Source organism: Talpa europaea (assembly GCF_964194135.1).
Source record: "Talpa europaea genome assembly, chromosome: 11".
NCBI classification, from domain to species: domain Eukaryota; kingdom Metazoa; phylum Chordata; class Mammalia; order Eulipotyphla; family Talpidae; genus Talpa; species Talpa europaea.
This window is the reverse complement of record NC_140078.1, coordinates 41,311,993-41,331,373: the sequence shown is the minus strand read 5'-3', so window position 1 is coordinate 41,331,373 and position 19,381 is coordinate 41,311,993. Positions and strand designations below refer to the sequence as shown.

At 41.5% G+C, this 19,381-nt stretch overlaps 1 protein-coding gene across 3 annotated transcripts in view; it reads left to right on the top strand.

Moving 5' to 3' along the window:
- The window catches only part of EGFR (epidermal growth factor receptor), a gene marked incomplete at both ends in the record, with an annotated part of 193,660 nt that overhangs the window by 117,952 nt on the left and 56,327 nt on the right, over window positions 1–19,381 (top strand). For 2 of the 3 annotated variants that reach the window (XM_084248364.1, XM_084248363.1), the window contains 7 exons: window positions 6,479–6,630; window positions 7,463–7,646; window positions 10,441–10,575; window positions 14,348–14,416; window positions 15,221–15,339; window positions 17,139–17,280; window positions 18,334–18,450. In XM_084248364.1, the coding sequence (XP_084104490.1) occupies window positions 6,479–6,630; window positions 7,463–7,646; window positions 10,441–10,575; window positions 14,348–14,416; window positions 15,221–15,339; window positions 17,139–17,280; window positions 18,334–18,450 (918 nt within the window). Of the gene's footprint in view, window positions 1–6,478; window positions 6,631–7,462; window positions 7,647–10,440; window positions 10,590–14,347; window positions 14,417–15,220; window positions 15,340–17,138; window positions 17,281–18,333; window positions 18,451–19,381 lie in introns of all 3 variants that reach the window. The other variant, XM_084248362.1, reaches the window with a different exon arrangement.

Here is a 19,381-nt window from a genome sequence, read left to right as displayed (position 1 = left end):
AATTGCCATGATTATACAATTTCAATAAAACAATAGAAAGGATAAAACCTGATAAGATTTTAGTCTTATCAGGCAAATACTCTGGCAATTACTCTGTCTTTTCTCTTATGGGTTTTTTTGACTCTGTGTGTGTTTGTGTGTGTGTGTGTGTGTGTGTGTGTGTGTGTGTGTGTGTGTGTAGAAGAACTGGGGTATAAGCCAGAGGTGCAGGGAGATGAGAGGATTCACCAGAGACAGAATGGGGAGCAGAATAGGCAGATCTACTGAAATATACTGCTAAGGGGAGCAGCGGATGAGACAGGAAAGGTCTGTGGCTGTTAACCCTTATGCGGGTTAACACCCTGGGTAGGCATCAAACTCAGGCCATAGTGGTGATAGCACTGAGATTTAACCCCTAGGCCACCAGAGAGGCCTCCTCTTTATGTCTTTTTAAAACCCATATGGAAATATCACTTTATTTGAAATTTTCTGAGATCTTTTCAGCATGAAAGTGTGTGTGTGGAGGGGGAGGGAATCCTCCTCTGACTTTTAAAGCTTAATCAAATATGTTACCTAGATAACAAAGATGTTACATGACCAACCAGAAAGTTGTGAGAATTGAAACTCTTCTGTCACCTCCTCCTTCTTTTCCTCTACCAGACATGGAAACAAAGAAAGCAGGGAGACCATGTAAGTCATTCATGGCAAGTCACATAGTGCCACTGCTTTCACCTCTTAAAATATAAATGCGGCAATATGGTGTGTGCACATCACAGCCATCAGCCCAGTGATGTCTATGTTCCACCTTTCCCCACCCAAAATGGACAGATAAAACAAATACGATACATATGTACTTATTTCTATAAACAGACATTTTAAGTAGTGATAAGTGCCAGAAAGAAAAGAAAGCACAGTAATGTGATAGAATGTAACCCTGGGTACTTAAGCTAATCCACTTCCAGTAAAGACATTTCTGAAAGAATGACCATTGAGTCAGAATCCTAGTGATAAAAAGGAGACAACGATGCAAAGGTCTAGGAGAATTGGAAGGGCATCCCAAACATAACTGTCCTGGAAGCAGGAAGGAAGTCGGGGAATGTGGCTGGACAGTGAGCAGGAGAGACTGACAGAGAGGAGCCCCAGCTGCTCAGACCTTGCTGACCATGAAAAAGAGCTTCCACAGTATTGTCATGACACTGGAGAACTTTTGGATGGTTCAGACCAGTGAGTGTGATACGATTTCTGCTTCAAAACAGGGCATTTTGTAGAAAATGGAGCAAAAATATGGGCCTCCCTGGTGGTGCAGGGAGTTAAACACCGCACTGTGAAGCAATCCACAGCCTCTGCAGCATGAGTTCGATCCCGGCCGGCCAAACATGGCACAGCAGACCTCTCCCGACTCGCCTGCTGCTCCCCTCAGCAGTGCCTGTTCTGCCCCCCACTCTGTCTCTGGTGAATCCTCTCTCCCACTTCCCCCTCCCCATCCCTGGCCTTTACCCCGTCTCTTGTATGCATAAATAAATAGATCTTTAAAAAAAAAAAAGAATGAAAAAGAAAATGGGGCAAAAATAAAAGCAAAAGCAATCCAGGAGATCAAGGGGAGAGAGCCACAAGAAACCAGCTACTTGGGCAGCCATTAATGTGTAATCGAGGGAAAGCAGCAGATTAAGACAATTACAAATTGACTTAGGCAATTCCAAAAGTGTTTAAGTAGATTTGGGAAAATGTGGAAAAACTTGTTTTAATACTGTGTCTTAATCAGTAGTACGGATTTGCCCAGGCTTGTGGACAAAGAGAGGTGTACACCCCCATTGACACAGGGATTACTCCATAAAATAAAGGGTATTTCAAGAGAGAAAGAGGCAGATTGCTTTAATGTTTAGTTAAGATAAATGGTTGGGGGGTGGGAGGAGAGGGCGTGTTTCTTGAGAAAAAGAATGACCACACCATGGGTCAGCACCAAATGTACCAGGATAATATTCAGGTAACTGCCCATCAGACATTTGCCTGAAGTAGTCACTAAAAGCACAACATGATGAGAGTGAGCTTTAAAAATATATGCTGTAAAACAGCCTGACCGAAAGGGTAACAGGCGTAATTCCATTAACATGAAGTCCCAAAACAGGCAAGACTACTGTATGTGAAAAGAGTCCGAGTGGCAATTGCCTGTGACATTTGAAGCAGAGCTTGTCTGAGAAGGGCCCAAGGGGGCTGCTGGGGCGAAGGGGGCTGCCTCTGTTCTGATAGCATCATGGGCACACCAGTGTCTTGCCTGTAAGGTCTGGTATCTCAGAGTTCGTGGATGTTGCTTCAACATCGATGACAACAACTAGAAGCTCTATTGAGCTGCAATCCGAGGTATACCAAGGCGAAGTGTACTGCTCACTGTACTTTATTTTAAAATGCATCAAAATGGGGAACATAAAAATAAAATTAAAATAAAAAAATAAAATAAAATAAAATGCATCAAAAAACAAGATGGATAAAGTGTAATAATTGAGTATAGTAACATGTTTATCTAAAGGTGTTCATGGTACACTCCTTTCAGCTTTGCTATAATTTGTAAGTCCTTATAATAAAATTTAAATACAAAAATTTAGAGCTCACTGCTCTTGATTCAGGAGAATTTGTCTTCAGATTTGCAAGTGGAGCAGATCACTAGCATTTTGTATAAAGCTTGACACAAACACTTTTGTCTGGTTTTCCAATGTATAATCCTATATTAAATATTCATTTCAATAAATTGTTTTAACACCTAAATTCATATTTTAATGAAATTCTTAAAGTACTATGTGACTTACTTTCCTTTTCTCATTTGCCATTCTGCAAAGGAGCTATGCTTGATGTTCATTGTTTGAATAAGCCTCGCTGCAGATCCAAATGTTCCCAATTCAGACAATACTGAAGGCCAGCATTACTCATGGAGGCCCCCTAACATCTGTCAGATACACCTCCTGTCATAGTACCATCACATTTCCCAGAAGCCATTTTAACAAAAGAAAGTCAAAAGCTTTTGCATTTATTCAATCTTCATAACAATTCTGAGAGGTCAATGTTACATCCACTCTGTTTATTTATTTATTTTTTTTTGTGGCACATAGAGTTTAGAGAAGTTGTTCTAAGTCACAAAATAAGAAAGTGGCCAAACACTTTCTCCTGAGTTAAAAACTCTTGCTCATTTTGCTTTTTCCATACCTGCCTGTGATTTTTCTTTTTAAGTAATTTTATTGATATCAGTTGTCTTACATGTAAATTATCTCACTGATTTAAGATTATACTTTTTTCAATCAAAGAATTTAGGTCAAGTAATTCTTGTCTTCACCCCAAATTTCACTTAGATGATGTCATTCCATTTTGGACACAGGGCAGGAAAAACCTCAGGAAAAAAAACAACCTTATAATGATTTCTTGTAATACTTTAGTAATTAACCCTGGAACAGCATTCAGAATGGACTTGCCATAAACTGACAAATAATCTATCAACTGTTTTCTTGTTCTCAAAAGCAGACAGGCTAGATAGTTGAGCATTTCTGGATTATGCAATTCTTTGCCATTGTTCAAAAAATAATGAAAAACTTCTGCATGAAAGTTTTTCTATATTTAGATTCATTTCCTCAGAATAGGTTTTCCAAACTGGAATCACCATGACATAGAGTTTGTTTATTTAAACAAGTTGTGCACTTACTTCCAGAGTGTTTTATGAATTAAGTTTCACGTCAGTAGTGTGAAATTTTGCTATTATCTATTTTCTGAAAATAAAACATTTTCATAAGACTTATTTTCTATAAAAATGCGATTACAGAATTGAAACTGGAAAGAGTGGGAGTAGGTGCAAAATGGGGAGGGGGCCAAGGGACTGTGGTGGAGGATTATGGATACTTTGCTGGTGGGCATGATGTGGCAACATGCATCTGAAGAAATGTGAACAGATATCCCTAAATTATATGCACTGTTGTAAACCAGTCTTACCGCAAAAAAAAAGTCCCCCTCCTTCTTTCTTGGTCACATTGATTAGGAAGTTATTCATCCTATTACTACTCAAGTTTTGCTTATCTTTAAACTTTCTTGATTCTATTATTTCTTGATGCCAGTAAAAAAGCACTTTTTAAAGTGGTTCATACTAATTGTAAACAATGAAGAATGGTGATAGGCAATCCTCAAATATTTTAGGTATTCATTAGCATTTTTGAATAAATGGAAGATAATACAAGTATGGATTTTTTAAATGATTTTTTTTCTATAACAGGCTAAACTTAAATGGAATATTTCCTTTTATATTGATGGAAGTTTCTTTCTCATTGTTTTCAATAATAAAAATTCTCTGTTCAGCTGAGAGAAACTTACAAGCTGGTATCCTTGATCATTTAAAAATGAAAGCAACTAGTTTTGTTTTCATCACTCTGTATACTGAAGAAATTTTTCTGAAATTTGCTCCCACTATTAATCAGCATCGTTCACTTGGTGGTCAGGAAGGGCCTCTCCAGTACTTGTGCCCACCTGATACCACAGTCTGTCGCTGGGCTAGCAACCTTTGTTCCCAGTGTGCTAATCAAAATGTACATGTTATTATCAAGACCCTGCGCCTACACTGGTGGTGGCATCTTAAGGACCTTAGAATTGGGAAATCATTCTGGCCCCATCAGCATGTGTTGCCGCCAACTGTGTACAACTGTTCCAACTTGTAATTAAAGCAGCCCATACTCCATGAAAAGGCAGACCAGAGATGTCGGATTGACCCCAACTATGGTTGGAAGAATTATGGAGTTATGCTGCCCCAGAGTCAGTGGAGAGGGGCGCCATCTGGCCCACCATCGGTTTCCATGTGGTAATCCTCTCCAACCCAAAACTTGAATGAGCCCACAGAGGGGAAATGAGGGAAAACCCCGGAGTAAAAAGGATGTGAAGATTGCTTCATATTTAATGTCAGTATAAATGCCTTGGGTTGATTATGTGGCGTCTGAGCTTGTGCTGAAATGCAAAGGCAGACAGTCAGATGATGCACTTCAGAGCAATCCCCAGGTTCAGGGAACAAAGAAGTCTATAAACTAGACGTGTAAATTCAGAAAGGGCTCCTGAAGAAAGTGCCTGTATATTGACTTTGGCCTTGTTTTTGTACTCAGCCACCTGCTGCTGATTGCAGTCATGCCTTTACAACATGGAAGAATCTGGCCACTTCTGAATCTAACCCCAAAGCCAGAGGCCATATTTCCACACTCTTATGATAATTTCGGTTCAAAGTATAGTCCCATAATGAGCTCCCTGCTTCAAAAGCCCCAAATCTCTTTGTTTTGTTATGCTTGCCTAAACATGCCTTTCAAAGAGCTGCGTTTGTAAATAAGACTTTAATATAATCTCCTTTGCTTTTAAATATAGACTACCAAGTGTATTTCCATAGTCTACGTTTGTATCCTAATTTAATATGTTTTCCTGTGTTTAGTTTGCTACCTCAAAATAGGAGGGAGTTAAACATGCCTAGGTTGTATAATCGCAGGGGAGGGGCAGAGCAATTGCATGCATACCTGTGCCAGAGGGGTCACAGGGACCAACTGAGGGTCACTATGGCATCTCACTAGCCAGGTGTGTTTTTAAATGTGCCTTGTCATTTCTGTTATTTTATAAATATTGTGTGATTAGAGCTTTGATTTGTTCTTTGATACATCAGCTTAGAAAAATAGTTTTACTCTCCAGCCAGTTGTTTTTTGGGTTTTTTTTAAAGATTTATTTATTTATTTATACAAGCACTGGGTATAGTCAGAAGCATGGGAAGGTGAGAGAATTCACCAGAGCCAGAGCAGGGAACAGAACAGGCAGAGTGGCAAAAAACACTGCTGAAGGGAGCAGTGGGTGCAGCAGGAAAGGTCTGTACCATGTGGGACCCTCTCCGGTGGCCGGGGATCAAACTGGCGTTGCAAAGGCTACAGGCAACTTCGCAGCCCAGTGCTCAACCACTGTGCCAGCGGGGAGGCCCCAGCCAGTTGGGTTTTAATTTATATCCTTGCCATGGATTTTTAAGTCGTACAATTTTGTGGTCAGAAAATAGTGTATGTTTTACTTATAAATAAATATCCTGTGGGTGCACAATAATGTGACATGTTATATTTTTGCAAAGTAAAAAGTTCATTATATAGTTGATAACTCAACATTGTAGTTTCATCATTTATATATTTATGTATAAATATATATTTATGTGTAAATATATGTTATTTTTCCTAGCTCTTATAGACCATTTAGGCTTAAAGATTTTCTTTCAATTTTCATCAATTTCCCCATGAATTTTTGACATTTTTAATTGCATGCATTATAGAACGAGTTATCCCTTATTATGTACCTTACATGTATAAACTAAAATTTTTTTGTCATATTTGCCCATGGTCTTTGATCAGAATTAATATTGTAAGTAACCGAAGTAAACAAAGTTGAAATCTCTGAATATTGTTTTATGTTAGCTTTGTTCCTGTACTTGGCATTTCATGTAGTATCTTTTTTCCTTTTGTTGCAGTTTGCCAAGGCACAAGTAACAAACTCACCCAGTTGGGCACTTATGAAGACCACTTTCTGAGTCTCCAGAGGATGTTCAACAACTGTGAAGTGGTCCTTGGGAATTTGGAAATTACTTACATGCAAACGAACTATGACCTTTCCTTCTTAAAGGTTAGTTCAGTGAATTTCATTGTCTTACCCACATATAATAGGAGTGAATATATTCGATAAAGGCCTTGGTGAATTTAATGACATGTATTTGCATGTACCATGGCAATTATAAGTCCTAAGGAACTACAGATGCAAGTTTTATAAGGCTACTTTACCAGCTAGTTATGAAGAATATTGAAAAGACCAGGCAGACTGGCATTCCACTATCACCACTGACAGTGATAGTCATTTTTAATCATTGCTTCAGGCATGACATGCTGGTATACTGGCTCTTTAAAAATAAGAAGTCCCACTATGTAGCATTTGCCTATCTCATTGGGATAAACACTCCCCAGGTAGCTGATTCCCAGCTACCAAGAGTTTAACAACCAGTTCACAAAATTCCCAAGTATTTCACAATAGGTTCTGGTGAACTGGTAGGAGCCAGCTCAGAAGGCCAGAGTTTGCTGGTGGTTGAATTTTGGATTGTACTAGCCTTCTACAGGGGTCTTTCTTCCTTTTGCTTTTCTTTTTCTTTTGGAAAGGAGAACGCATGCAAGACCAACATAGAATAAATTAATAAAACATCTCCACTTTCATCTGAATGTGTTGAACACCAAGTCAAATTCAAGTCACAGCATTCCTCAGTAATGCACGTCACCCTTCATCATTGCTGTAGATGGGTAGGCAGAACGGCAGGAATCATCATAAAGCCTGTCACTTCCCATTTCCCCACCTGCAGTCACCTCTGTGTTTCACATGTGTCAGTCACTGATGTGCACAGTTCAGTTTGGTGTCCTGATCACCCAGACCCATTTTCGAGAAAAATTACATCTGAGTTTCATCCCCCTAGACCATTCAGGAGGTGGCTGGCTATGTGCTCATCGCCCTCAACACAGTAGAGAAGATCCCTCTGGAAAACCTGCAGATCATCAGGGGAAACGTGCTGTATGAAAACACCCACGCCTTGTCAGTCTTATCCAACTACGGAGAGAACAGGACGGGGCTGAGGGAGCTGCCGCTGCGCAATCTACAGGGTGAGGCCAGACACAGGGACTGAGTGCTGAGAGCTACTCAGATGACACTCAGGGAACCTGTCACTCCTCTTCATTTGCCCAGAGACTTTTCTCATCAAATACAAGCATATTGCATTCAAGATGCAGCAGGTGAATTCCCAAGATAATAAATGAGAGGATGGGAAGGGAAGATTTGTGTCAGTACCAGTTCTTCCATGTTAGTGAGAAAGAGAGAGATAGTAAGAAATGGTAAAGGTTCTGGGAAAAAGTATGACCAGATGACCTAGTCTGGAAGAGAGACTTTCTGTGTCAATCTCATTCATTACATGAACCTCAGATATAAGGGATATATAGTAACAATCAACTCGTATTTGAGAGAGTTTCAGAAGAGATGCTATTGGATAGAAAGCCCAGTTTCTGTTAGAGATAGGGAATAAAGGCATTATGGGAGAAGCTGGAGTTCCTGTGAGTGGGACTCAAGTGAGGGTCCTGTGAGATGAGAGGGGATGGATGCTGATTTAAATAGAAGCTCACAGTAACTGTGTGTGGTGTCTTGCTCTGTGGCAGCTGTGGTGCCAGGCATGTTAAATCAGTAACTTCATCTAATGCCCATGCCTTCCTTCAGAGCATTACTCTCTGCATTTTTCAAATAAAGAGATGGTGCCAAGTAATCTTCCTTAGATCCCAAATGAGTGAAAACACCAGATGGCCACCCAACCTCTGCCCCTGAGTCCTTGCCATCCCTGTACCATGCACTTCTGATGGGAGATCCACTGGGAAGGGTCTGGAAGAGAAGGTGCAACAGAGACTTCCCAGGAGCCGTGGGGGCCCAGAGGCTTAAGTGCTGGGTTGGAATGATGTGTCAAAGCCTCATGGAACAAACTGCACCACCCTCTGGTTTGGCTCCTAGTTTTCCATGCTATAAAACTGCCTTAAAAATTCCCACCCACCTCTTCCTTGCTCGGAGCTCTATGGAGGTTGCTCTGTGTTTCTGCTGGCACTGAGGGCACATCCTTTCATCCCGTGGAATAGCCTGTCCATGTGCTCCCCACACCCCATCAGTCCGTCTCACCTCACAGTGTCTCTGGTGACAAGCAGACATGGCTAGGACTTGAGGGCTCCACATCTGACCAGCCAGCTTCTGCTGCATGTTCAGTGCAGCTCAGTTTCCTCATCTTCAAAACTGTGGGTGACAACAGCAACCCTTCCCAGGGTTGCTGAGAAATTAAGTCAATTACTACAGACAAAGCACTTAGGAGCTATTTCTGCTGTTGCTGTCATTTCTGTTATTGGTATTGAAGTTGTATAAATCCAGATCACTTAATGTTATTAAATAGTCATTTAATATAAATTCAATACCATTGTTAACAATTAACTCAGTGCTTCTACAAAGGGAACAGTCATTACATGTTGAAAGTAAAAGTCAAAGAATGACTGTCCCCCAATTCTTTGTCTTCTCAGTACCAGGCAAGGCCACCGGAACCCCAGCACCCATGCATCCCCTTCTTATTTTACTGTTGCTGATTGTGGGTGATCAGGCAGACCCCCGACCCTGACTCCCATCTTACACTCTCTTTCTGGACACCAGGTCCTGTTGTTTTCATTGTTGTAGCCTTGATGTCGCTTTTCTGTCTTTCTCATCCTGAGTTCTCAGAGAGTCTCGCCCACTTGCCATCAGCCCCTCCCGAGAAAACCTTTCCACACGACTGTCAGACTTTACATCTGAAACTCCACAATTGGGCCTTTATCAACTTCCCAACCTCCTTCCCCTGACCCCTGTGTTCTGTGTCATCCTCTGAAGAAACCACTCTCCTGTCTCTGCTGTGCCTTCATCCCCACAGCACCCTCCTCTCCTCCCCCAGTGTGCTATGGGAAATGTCATTTTTCTCACAGCCTCACTGCCTTTCCAGGGCGAACCCTGTTTTCTGTGCTGTACTGTGTGTACTGTGCCCACCCCTACCTGTGGGGGTGCTGGGCCTCTTTTATGCCTCTGCTTGCATCACATGGTCATTTGACCATGGTAGGGGTCAACCAAGACCACATGTACAAACCAGTTAGCATGTACCCAATCCTTCCCTGTCTTGTGGTCTTCTGGGGGCAGGAGGTCATCAGTTCCTCGAGAGAAGCCAGCAAAGCAAATCATCTTTGTAGATCCGAAACCCTTGGTACGGTGTTTTGTGCACATAAACCATTCAGTCAATGTTTATGTTTAATGTCATTGAGGTGACACTCTTTGTGCTCAGACTTGGATTTCTCATATCATTCTTGATTTTTCATGCCCTTCTGGTTCTTCCTTTGAAACAGCTACATTGTCCTTTACATCCTTTACATTTCTGGTATCCACTGCATGTCTGTGTCACACATGCCTTTTTCTTGTTCACCCCATTCTCACACCCTTTCTCCCATGACATTCTCCTGGCTTCCTCACTGCCTTTTCCTGTCACTCAGTCACCTGCTCTTCCTGTAACATTAGCCCCTTCCTGTTGTCATTCATGTCTGTCCAATCCAACTGGTCAGCCTCTCCAGAATCAACAACCCACTGTGCACTTTCTCTTCATGCTGTGCCACTGACAGGCTTCATCTTCTTCCTTCTCATATGTCTACATCTGATCATTCTTGCTCAAAGACACACTTCAGGGGAAAATCCTACCTCCCCCACATCAGTGTTATCAGTTCACTTTCCACCTGCTGCCATTGAAGCTTTATGGGAAATCTACTGCACTTCTAACAGAATGTAAGATGTAAAGAAATGCACACAGACATCGTGAGATTTTAGAGTTGAAGATTTGCTCACTGAGCTTCCTTTTTCATGCAGAAATCCTACAAGGCGCCGTGAGATTCAGCAACAACCCTGCCCTGTGCAACCTGGATTCTGTGCAGTGGCAGGACATTGTTGACAAAGATTTTCTGAGCAACATGTCAATGGACTTTCAGAACAACCCAGGCAATTGTAAGTGCTACCCAGTGTCCCCTGTCCCAGCTCCTGAGTGGGCCAGAGTCAGGGAGTGTAGGGTGGAGGTGAGAGAAGTCAGATCAAAGGTCAAGTCCCATTAATCTAATATAAAATGGTAGCAAATGAATTATCTGTCCCTAGAAAAAGATTCTCTAAGACAGGGAAGTGTGTCTTTCATAGTGACTGTTAGCACCCTTGCAGGCAGGACAGAGCCCCCAAGACAGCTGAGCACCGTGTGGCCATCAGTCCTGACTTGGCTTTTCCAGCCCGCTGGGGGAGACTGGACAAGGGTTGTGTGCTTCTGACAGACTGCCAGGACTCAAACTGGCGCCAGGCCCTCTGGGAGCATTGAACTGGCTCTTCCTCCTGAGATAACAAAACTGGGTGCAGTTTGTCCATGTTGCCCCTGGTGCCAACAACCTAGTCCCCGCTGTACATCAGGAAAGCAGCCATGCAGGGCATGCCTGCCAGGAAGCCTCTTGGTCTGTCCTTGAAGGAAACCAAGACACATGCTTACAATGTCCCAGTTCTAGTCAGCAAATCCTTCCTGATGTCTTGGGTCATTCAGTTCTTTTAAATAAGAAACCAGCACCATCATTTTCCTCTTTTTTGTGGTATTAAATTCAATTCAGTGGTACTAAATACATTCACATCCATCTCCAGCACTTTTCATGATCCCAACTGCAATCCTTACTCATTAAGCAACCACGCACTGCTGTCCTCCCCCTAGCCCCTGGCACCCACCATCTACTATCTGTGTGTATGAATTTGTCTTCTCAGGGGCTTCATGTGAGTGGAATTGTATGGTAATTGTCCTTTGTGACTGACTTTTTTCATATATATATATATATGTATGTATATTACTGTACTTTATATATATAATATATATATGAGAGACATTTAAGAATGAGACAAGAAGAATAAGCCTGACTAAATCAAATGTTCATAAGGAAATGATGTTTAAAGCAAATAAAGGAAGAATCCTGTATTCAATAAATTGTTTTTGGAATGACTTAATTACTAAGAAAAAAATCAAAGTGACAGAACTACAAAGGATTTTTAAAAACAAACTGGGCTACTCCATTGGTAATACTGGAAATTAGAAATTATCATTCACCTCCACCTGTGTTTTCCCTGTTAGTTCCCTGACTAATAACAGTTCAGAAACCCATCTTTCTCCTGTGGAAGAAACACTGCCCCTACCTAGTATCTTTCAGGTCTTATAGAGGCCTTCTGAGAACTTGTCTCGTTCAATTTTTGCCCAAAAAATTTTGAAAAGTGATTTAAGTGTTTTATGGCAATGGATTCAAGAAATGCAGAAGGGTTACCAAAGTGTCCCATCATTGTTATTTTTGAAGTCACATGGAATTTGAAGTTTGAATGGGTAGGTTTACCTGAAAGTTCATCACAACTTCATATACAATATAAATTCCAAATACATATTTTACATATAATAAAATGTTGATATATATGTAACTGCTAGAAAAAAGGTGAATATAAAATATTTGTAATATCAAGTTGAAGAAAAAACAAATTCAGATAGCATAAAAGAAAATTGCTATATGAAAAAAAGTTAATGATGAGTTAGGAAAATTGTGCAATCAGATATTGTGCAATATCTGATTGCCTTGAAAAGGTTAATATTCTTGCTAATGTGGTTAAAGTACTCTTAGAACTCCTAAGAACAAGGTGAACCTCCCAATTAAAAAAAAAAAAAAGTAGGCCAAGAACTTTAGCCCGCCTCTTCTTTACACACACTCACTCAAGAAATGAAGCAGAATGTTGTTTGATACTATAATAAAGAAGTTGAAATAAAGAAACATAATTTTTGCCTTTGCTAAAGAGTTGGTTTCCTTTTGATTTTTAAATACATAAATCAGCAGAGAGGTGAAGAAAAAAAAAATTCTCATTCTGTTTGTAGACACATAAATTAATAAAACCTGGTCGGGGAGAGAATTTTGGTAATAGGTATTGAAGCTTTAAAACATGCAAACCTCTGACACATGAATTTGATGTCTAGGAATAATAAGAAAAAATTTAAAAAGTGAATGAAGTCTTAAGAGTTGTAGAAAAATGCTTGTGTACAAGAATATTCCTTGCAGTCTTCTTACAATGAATTTAGAAATAGAATATATCTAAAAATAAGAGGTTGGTTGATTAAATTATAGGACAGCCTTGTTATTAAAAATCATATTAGGTAGAAAAATATATAAAGGCACAGAAGGTTTGTCATAACATTTTTTAAAGATTTATTTATTTATACAAGAACCAGGGTACAGGCCAGATGTGTGGGAGTGTGAGAGGATTCACCAGATCTGGACAGAGCTGGGTACAGAACAGACAGACTGACTGAAACACACTGCTGAGGGGAGCAGCAGGCGAGACAGGAGAGGTCTGCCATGCCATGTGGGTATCTCCCCAGCTGGCTGGGGTTGAACCCACACTGCAGAGGCTACCGACAGCTTCACAGCACTGTGCTCAACAACCTGCACCACCAGCGAGGCCCCTGCATTTCTTTTTTTGTCACAGAGGGTTAAGAACAGAATTATAAGTTGAGCTTGAATTAATTGGTTGGCAAATGTTGGAAGAGTATTTTTCTTTTATGATGAGTAGTTAATGTGGAAAATATGGGGAAGTAGAGGGTAAAAAGTAAAAATGACATGATGTACAATCACTTGTAACATTTTATATATTATTTCTTTTCTCTTTCTTTGCCCTCTTTCTCCCTACCCTCCCAAATGTAACTCCACTCATCCATTTGGGGTTTGGCTTCACCATTTTCCATTATTTTACAGAGAACCAGAATTACATTACACCATTCTCCTCTGGAGACATTTGTAAAAATAATCAGTAATATTGAATGGTGTCCTGGTTCAACAACCACTTGGCAATCTTTAGCTCCTCTGTTTGAAATCTAGATTCTCCCAGAGATTAAATTCTTCCTGACTGCTGGAGACTTTGGCACACACATCAATTCCCTTTAGTTACTGTGTCTTCATATTCAAAAATATCTATGCTCTGATCCCTTCTTAACAAATATGGTGGTCAACCTGTTCTCTATATATACATATAATGCTTTGGTCTTCATTTTTCTCAATGCTGATAAATGCACAGCCAATGAGATTAAAAACTTTGTAGCCGTAATTTTAAATGATTATTTATAGAAGCTGCAAAACATTAATCAGTTGCAAATATTTCTAGACAGTAGCTTAAAAATTAATGACTTACATTTTGGGTAACCCACAAAATGATACAATACACATTGGAAACATTTCAACCTTGTGCAACATTTGGACTCCAAGCTCTCTTGCTTGGAGTCTGGGAATTTTTATTTATGCCCATCAGCTCCCTGGGATGACTGACCCTCCCAGTCACTCAAGATGGCACATGAGAATGGGCATCATCCCACCAGATTATGCACCATAACCTGGCTGTGGAGACACTGGAAACTTCTCCAGACCTAAGCAAATTTGAAACCTACACCCTTGAGTTTACTTAAATCCCAGTTGTCACGACCAGTGATAACTTGATAATTTCTCTCTGCCTCTGTTTCTGCAACTAAAAAATGTTACATGACTTATCTTATTTTTCTTAAGAAAGTCTTTTAATCATCTTATAAACCAACGAGTCAAACAGAAAATAAGAACTTTGAAAACTATTCCTTGTTTCTAGAATTTCCTTTGCTCAGGGCTTGGGAAGGTGTCATCAGTTTCCTATTATTTGTTTTCCTTCTCCGAGATATGAATTAACTATTGCTTTTAATTTTTAGGCCAGAAGTGTGATCCCAGCTGCCCCAATGGAAGCTGCTGGGGCTCAGGAAAGGAGAACTGCCAGAAACGTAAGTCAGGAGCAAAACTCCAGGTGCCCCCTCCTCTTTTACTTACATGGTTGTTTTTGTTTTCCCTTTGAAGACTTCAAAAAGCACACTTGATTTTAGAGCCAGAGCTTGCATGAGCAATTGTCCTGCAAATTCACTGTGTGTGTTATTCCAGTGTGAACTATTCGGGTACTTTGGCCTGTCAGCAATAAGTGAAAGCCAGAACATGGGTACCATTCACTTCTGTGAATGTGTTGGACAGATTTCCCTGGCAACGGGAAACTTGTCGGTTACCTGAATCCCTACACTTCCTCTTTTCTCTCCCTTCCTCCCCTCTTCCTTGCCACCACGTCCATAGAAGCATGAGCAACGTTTTTCAGGTTCGTTTTTCTGTAGGAATCCTGCTCCAGGAGCATAGATGGCCTGGCATCTAGGGACATGTAAGCCCTTCATTTTAATGATGACATGGTTTACATCTTCTTAGCACTAATTCCTGGCAGGAGCTTTTCACCAGCAGCACCGTTTTAACAAGTATCTAATTATTTCCAGGTCTAAAAGTCTAGACTAAATCTGGTTGGTTTGCCTAACTAAGTATGTGATTAAAAACAAATGGGGGGAGGTAAAGGTACAAGAAAAGAATGGATGTAATCTAATTTAGTTTGACAACATGTGAATGTTTGGGAATTTTACCAAGCCGTGTAATCGTGAAATCCATTCTCTTGTTCAGTTTTTCAAGCACTGTTTGCAAGTGCTCTAAGGTCCCTGGGAAGTGATCTTGCCTCCTCCTTGGCTCCTCAGCTCACAGCCATCTGTGCTTCTTTTCAGTGACCAAAATCATCTGTGCCCAGCAGTGCTCTGGGCGCTGCCGCGGCAAGTCCCCCAGCGACTGCTGCCACAACCAGTGTGCCGCTGGCTGCACCGGGCCCCGAGAGAGCGACTGCCTGGTAAGTGAGCCTGCAGCCCTCCACGCCAGCACTGCCCACAGCCCAACCCCTGGGGCTTCTCCAGCCCAGGATATAAAGAACGGCCTGGGAGAAATGTGTCAAGTAGCATTTGTAGTAGCAGATGCAAAGGTTGCTCTTTGCCAGATGACAAAGCATCTTTCATAATCCTGCATTCATCACATACTTTATGACCTTGGGCAAATTATCTGACCTTTCTACCTAGATTTCCTTGTCTGACAATGGCAGATCATAAAGTACTTCTCTACTGAGTGATCTAAATGACACAATGCATGTGGTGTCTGACCCAGCCCCTGGGTGTGCCATGAGCATAAAGGCCAAATATGTGTTATTTGTCCTTAAATGTTTATTGTGGCTGGCAGCAGCAGCATTGTAAAGCTATTTATTGTTTCACCTGTTTCTCAGTACCAACCTAAGGAGTTGACACCGTAAGGGTCCCTAAAATATAGAGAGAGATGTTTAAGACCCATCCAAATCACGTGACCAATGCATGGCTGGGGCTGCATTCAGATCTTCTGACCCTACTCCCTCTGCTGTCTCCACCACAGCTCAGAAGCCTCCTGCAACCCCACTCAGGCATTTCTTTGTCCCTGTGACTGTAGAAGGCTCTGACCAAAGCCTCATTATACCAGTGACAGTGACTCTACCTCATGGAGCCCCAGTGACTGAGGGTGGCACCTGAATTGTGATACTCTTGGAGGTCCTGGAGATGCCAGGCTGGGAAATGAGTCCTAGTGTCAGTACCAGCAAGAGGAGATCCCCAAGGGCACAAGATAGGGAGGCCCACCTAAGGTGGATGCCAAAAGACTCTGGTTTCAGGAAGGGGAAGATTTTTAATTCTAGAAGCTGACCAGCCCCAAGGAATTTGACTGGGTTGGTCTGGACTTGTTCTACTGCATAGCCTGAGGGGAGAGATGACATTTGATCAAGGCCACCCCTGTATTTGGTCTGTCCTATGGTCATGGCACCATTCCTCATCAAGTTTCTTTGTGGTCTGGCAATAAATTCTAAAATCTAGCCTCAAGGTTTTTTTTTTTTTTAAATAAAGGAAATGTAAATTGAGTTTTAAAATGTAAATTGATACAACCATTATGGAAAGCAATCTGATTTTCCTTACACTGAAAATGGAAATACTGCATGACCCAGCAATAACAATCCTTTTCTTGGCCATGTATCCACAGAATATGAAACAAAAAACCCTTATGTTCCATAGTGTTCCCAGCAGCATTATTTGCAATAGCTAGGACATGGAAGAAACTTAAAATGTCCCTCAGCAGACAATTGGATGAAGAAGATGTAGTATATGCACACCATGGAGTATTATATAGCCATAAAAAGATTGAAATGCAACCATGTTCAACAGAACAGAGGAGTCTTAAAAGAATTATGTGTAACAAAATAAGTGAAAACAATAAAAACAAATATTGGACATAGGATTCTGAGCTTAAGGGGGGCAGGGTTGTGGTAGGGGCACAAATTAAAAATAAATAATAATAATTTCATTCCATAGTTGACACCCTACAGTGTGAACCCCTTTGTCATTTTGTAAATTATTAAAGTGATCTATTTTTCTCTAATCATAATCCATAGCTTATCATGGCTGAGACAGCATATTTAAGAAAAACCACGCTTTAAAGGGAGAGGTCCCCCTTTCATATTGCTAGATTTTTCTACTCTGTTCAAGCACCTGGACATTAAGAAGTGTCACCCAAGCTTTCTGAACAGAATCAAAACACTGAGCATCCTTGCCCAGCTTGCCCAGTGTGTATCCTCTGTGACAGGTCTGCCGGAAGTTCCGGGATGAAGCCACTTGCAAGGACACCTGCCCCCCGCTCATGCTCTACAACCCCACCACTTACCAGATGGATGTCAACCCGGAGGGGAAGTACAGCTTTGGTGCCACCTGTGTGAAGAAATGTCCCCGTGAGTCCCTCACTGCAAAGCCCTTCCAACAATCAGGCCTCCATTTCCTGTTTTCTTTTTTAAGGATCAGTAAGTCCCCTGGTCTCTGGTCTGCTTTGAGTCGCTGTGTCTGCCTCCTTGTCAGACAGGTAGTAGGGCAGGACTGGGTGCACAGGAGAGGAGCTAAGCTATCCAGCCGCTTCTCTGTGCGCCCTGTTGCTGCCATGTCTCAATGCTAGGACAGGAACCACACCTGGAACTGGGGTCCAGGCATAGCCCCCTGGCCATTGGGCATTTTTCTGTTTAGCTGTTAGAACAAACAGGTATTTGGGACACTTAATTGAAGAGTGTGCTGGAAGACTGGCCTTCTCAAAATTCTGGCAAAAGTGTCTCTTAGGAGAATTGTAGAGAAAGTTGTCTGACTTTGAATAATTTGGCCTTAGTTTTTGCTTATTTGAGTTCACATTCTACTGGTGGCCATGGTGTTTCAGAAAATGCTGACATAAATTATTTTCTAATAGAATGTACAGTTGTCTAGTCAAAAACCTTTGGAAAGCAATCTTGATTTCTAGGAAGGGAGATTAACTTAAAGAAATTTAAAGAATATTTATGAGATATATAGACATGAAAAGTTTATATTCTGTACAGAGAAAATGACTCACAAATAGAATAATAAGCCGTTGAAGGTAAATGACAAGTTATGATAAAGAAAAATTGCCACAATTGTTACACAGATCTAATCTGTGAGCGTTCAACCTACAGAAAAGAAAAAAAAAAAAAAAAAAGCTTTCAAGAGATGTTTAAACTGTGTCCATGCACGATGATTTCTCCCAGCACATTAATTCCCTGTCTGTGATGAAATATCTTTATTTCCCACTTTAGGGTCTGAAAAGCTATTAGAACTCTTGAGCGTGACTCCTTTTCTGTTTGCAACCTGTCATCTTTGTCATTGAAGTAATAAAACCAGAGGACCTGGGCCTTTTCATCAGTCCTCCGTGGGCGACACAGGCGTTTGTGTGTGGCCCCAGCACCTGGTGCCACTGTCATCACCTCCCTTTCATGTCTCTGCCCCAGGGAACTACGTGGTGACAGATCACGGCTCCTGTGTCCGAGCCTGCAGCTCCGACAGCTATGAAGTGGAGGAGGATGGCGTCCGGAAGTGTAAAAAGTGTGATGGACCTTGTCGCAAAGGTAGGAAGCATGCTCAGGTGCAGGACCAGGCTTTTACCTGTGGGGGAGCTGGGTGGTTGCTGCAGGTCTGCGCTAATGTCTTCAGGCCTAGAAGTCTGGTTCTTCCTTTGTGCTGTGCCCTGATCTTGGAGTGTGCTCAAGCCTAATTTATCCCTACTTATCTTTTACCTTTTATTTTGAAGATTTTCAAATACCCATAAATGTTGCAAGAAGAGTGTCATAAACTCCTATGTTGCTTTCATGTAAATATTGCAGCTTTTCTGGGGGCCTCCCTGGTGGCACAGGGGTTTAGTCTCAGCACTATCAAGCTATCGGCAGCCACTGCAGCATGAGTTTGATCCCCAGCCAGGGAGCTGAGCCACATGGCACACAAATCTTACTTGTTTTGCCTGCTGCTCCCCTCAGCAGTGTATTTCAGTAAATCCACTGTGTTCTGCTCCTTACTCTGTCTCTGGTGAATCTCTCACCCCCCACCCCTCTGGCAATACCCCAGTTCTTCTGTGTATAAATAAAAAAAAAATGTAGCAGCTTTTCTTTATCTTTTTAAAGATTTTATTTCTTTTTGCACAGAAGAACTGGGATGTAGGCTAGGGGTGCAGAGGTGAGAGGATTCACTGGAGACAGAGTAGGGAACAGAACAGGCAGATGGACTGAAATACACTGCTGAGGAGAACAGCAGGTGAGACAAGAGAGGTCTGCTGAGCCATTTGTGTTGGCTCCCTGGCCAGGGATTGAACTCAGGCCATAGTGGTGATAGCAATGAGACTTAACCCTTAGGCCACTGGGGAGGCCCCAAAGCTGCAGATTTTCATGTTTTGCCACATTGTTTTTGTTCCATGTCTGCATTTATATACTGTAATAAGCATTATGTGGTTGAGACATCAGCATGATAACTTCCACCTGGCTGCAGAGGTTTCACTTATAATTCAAG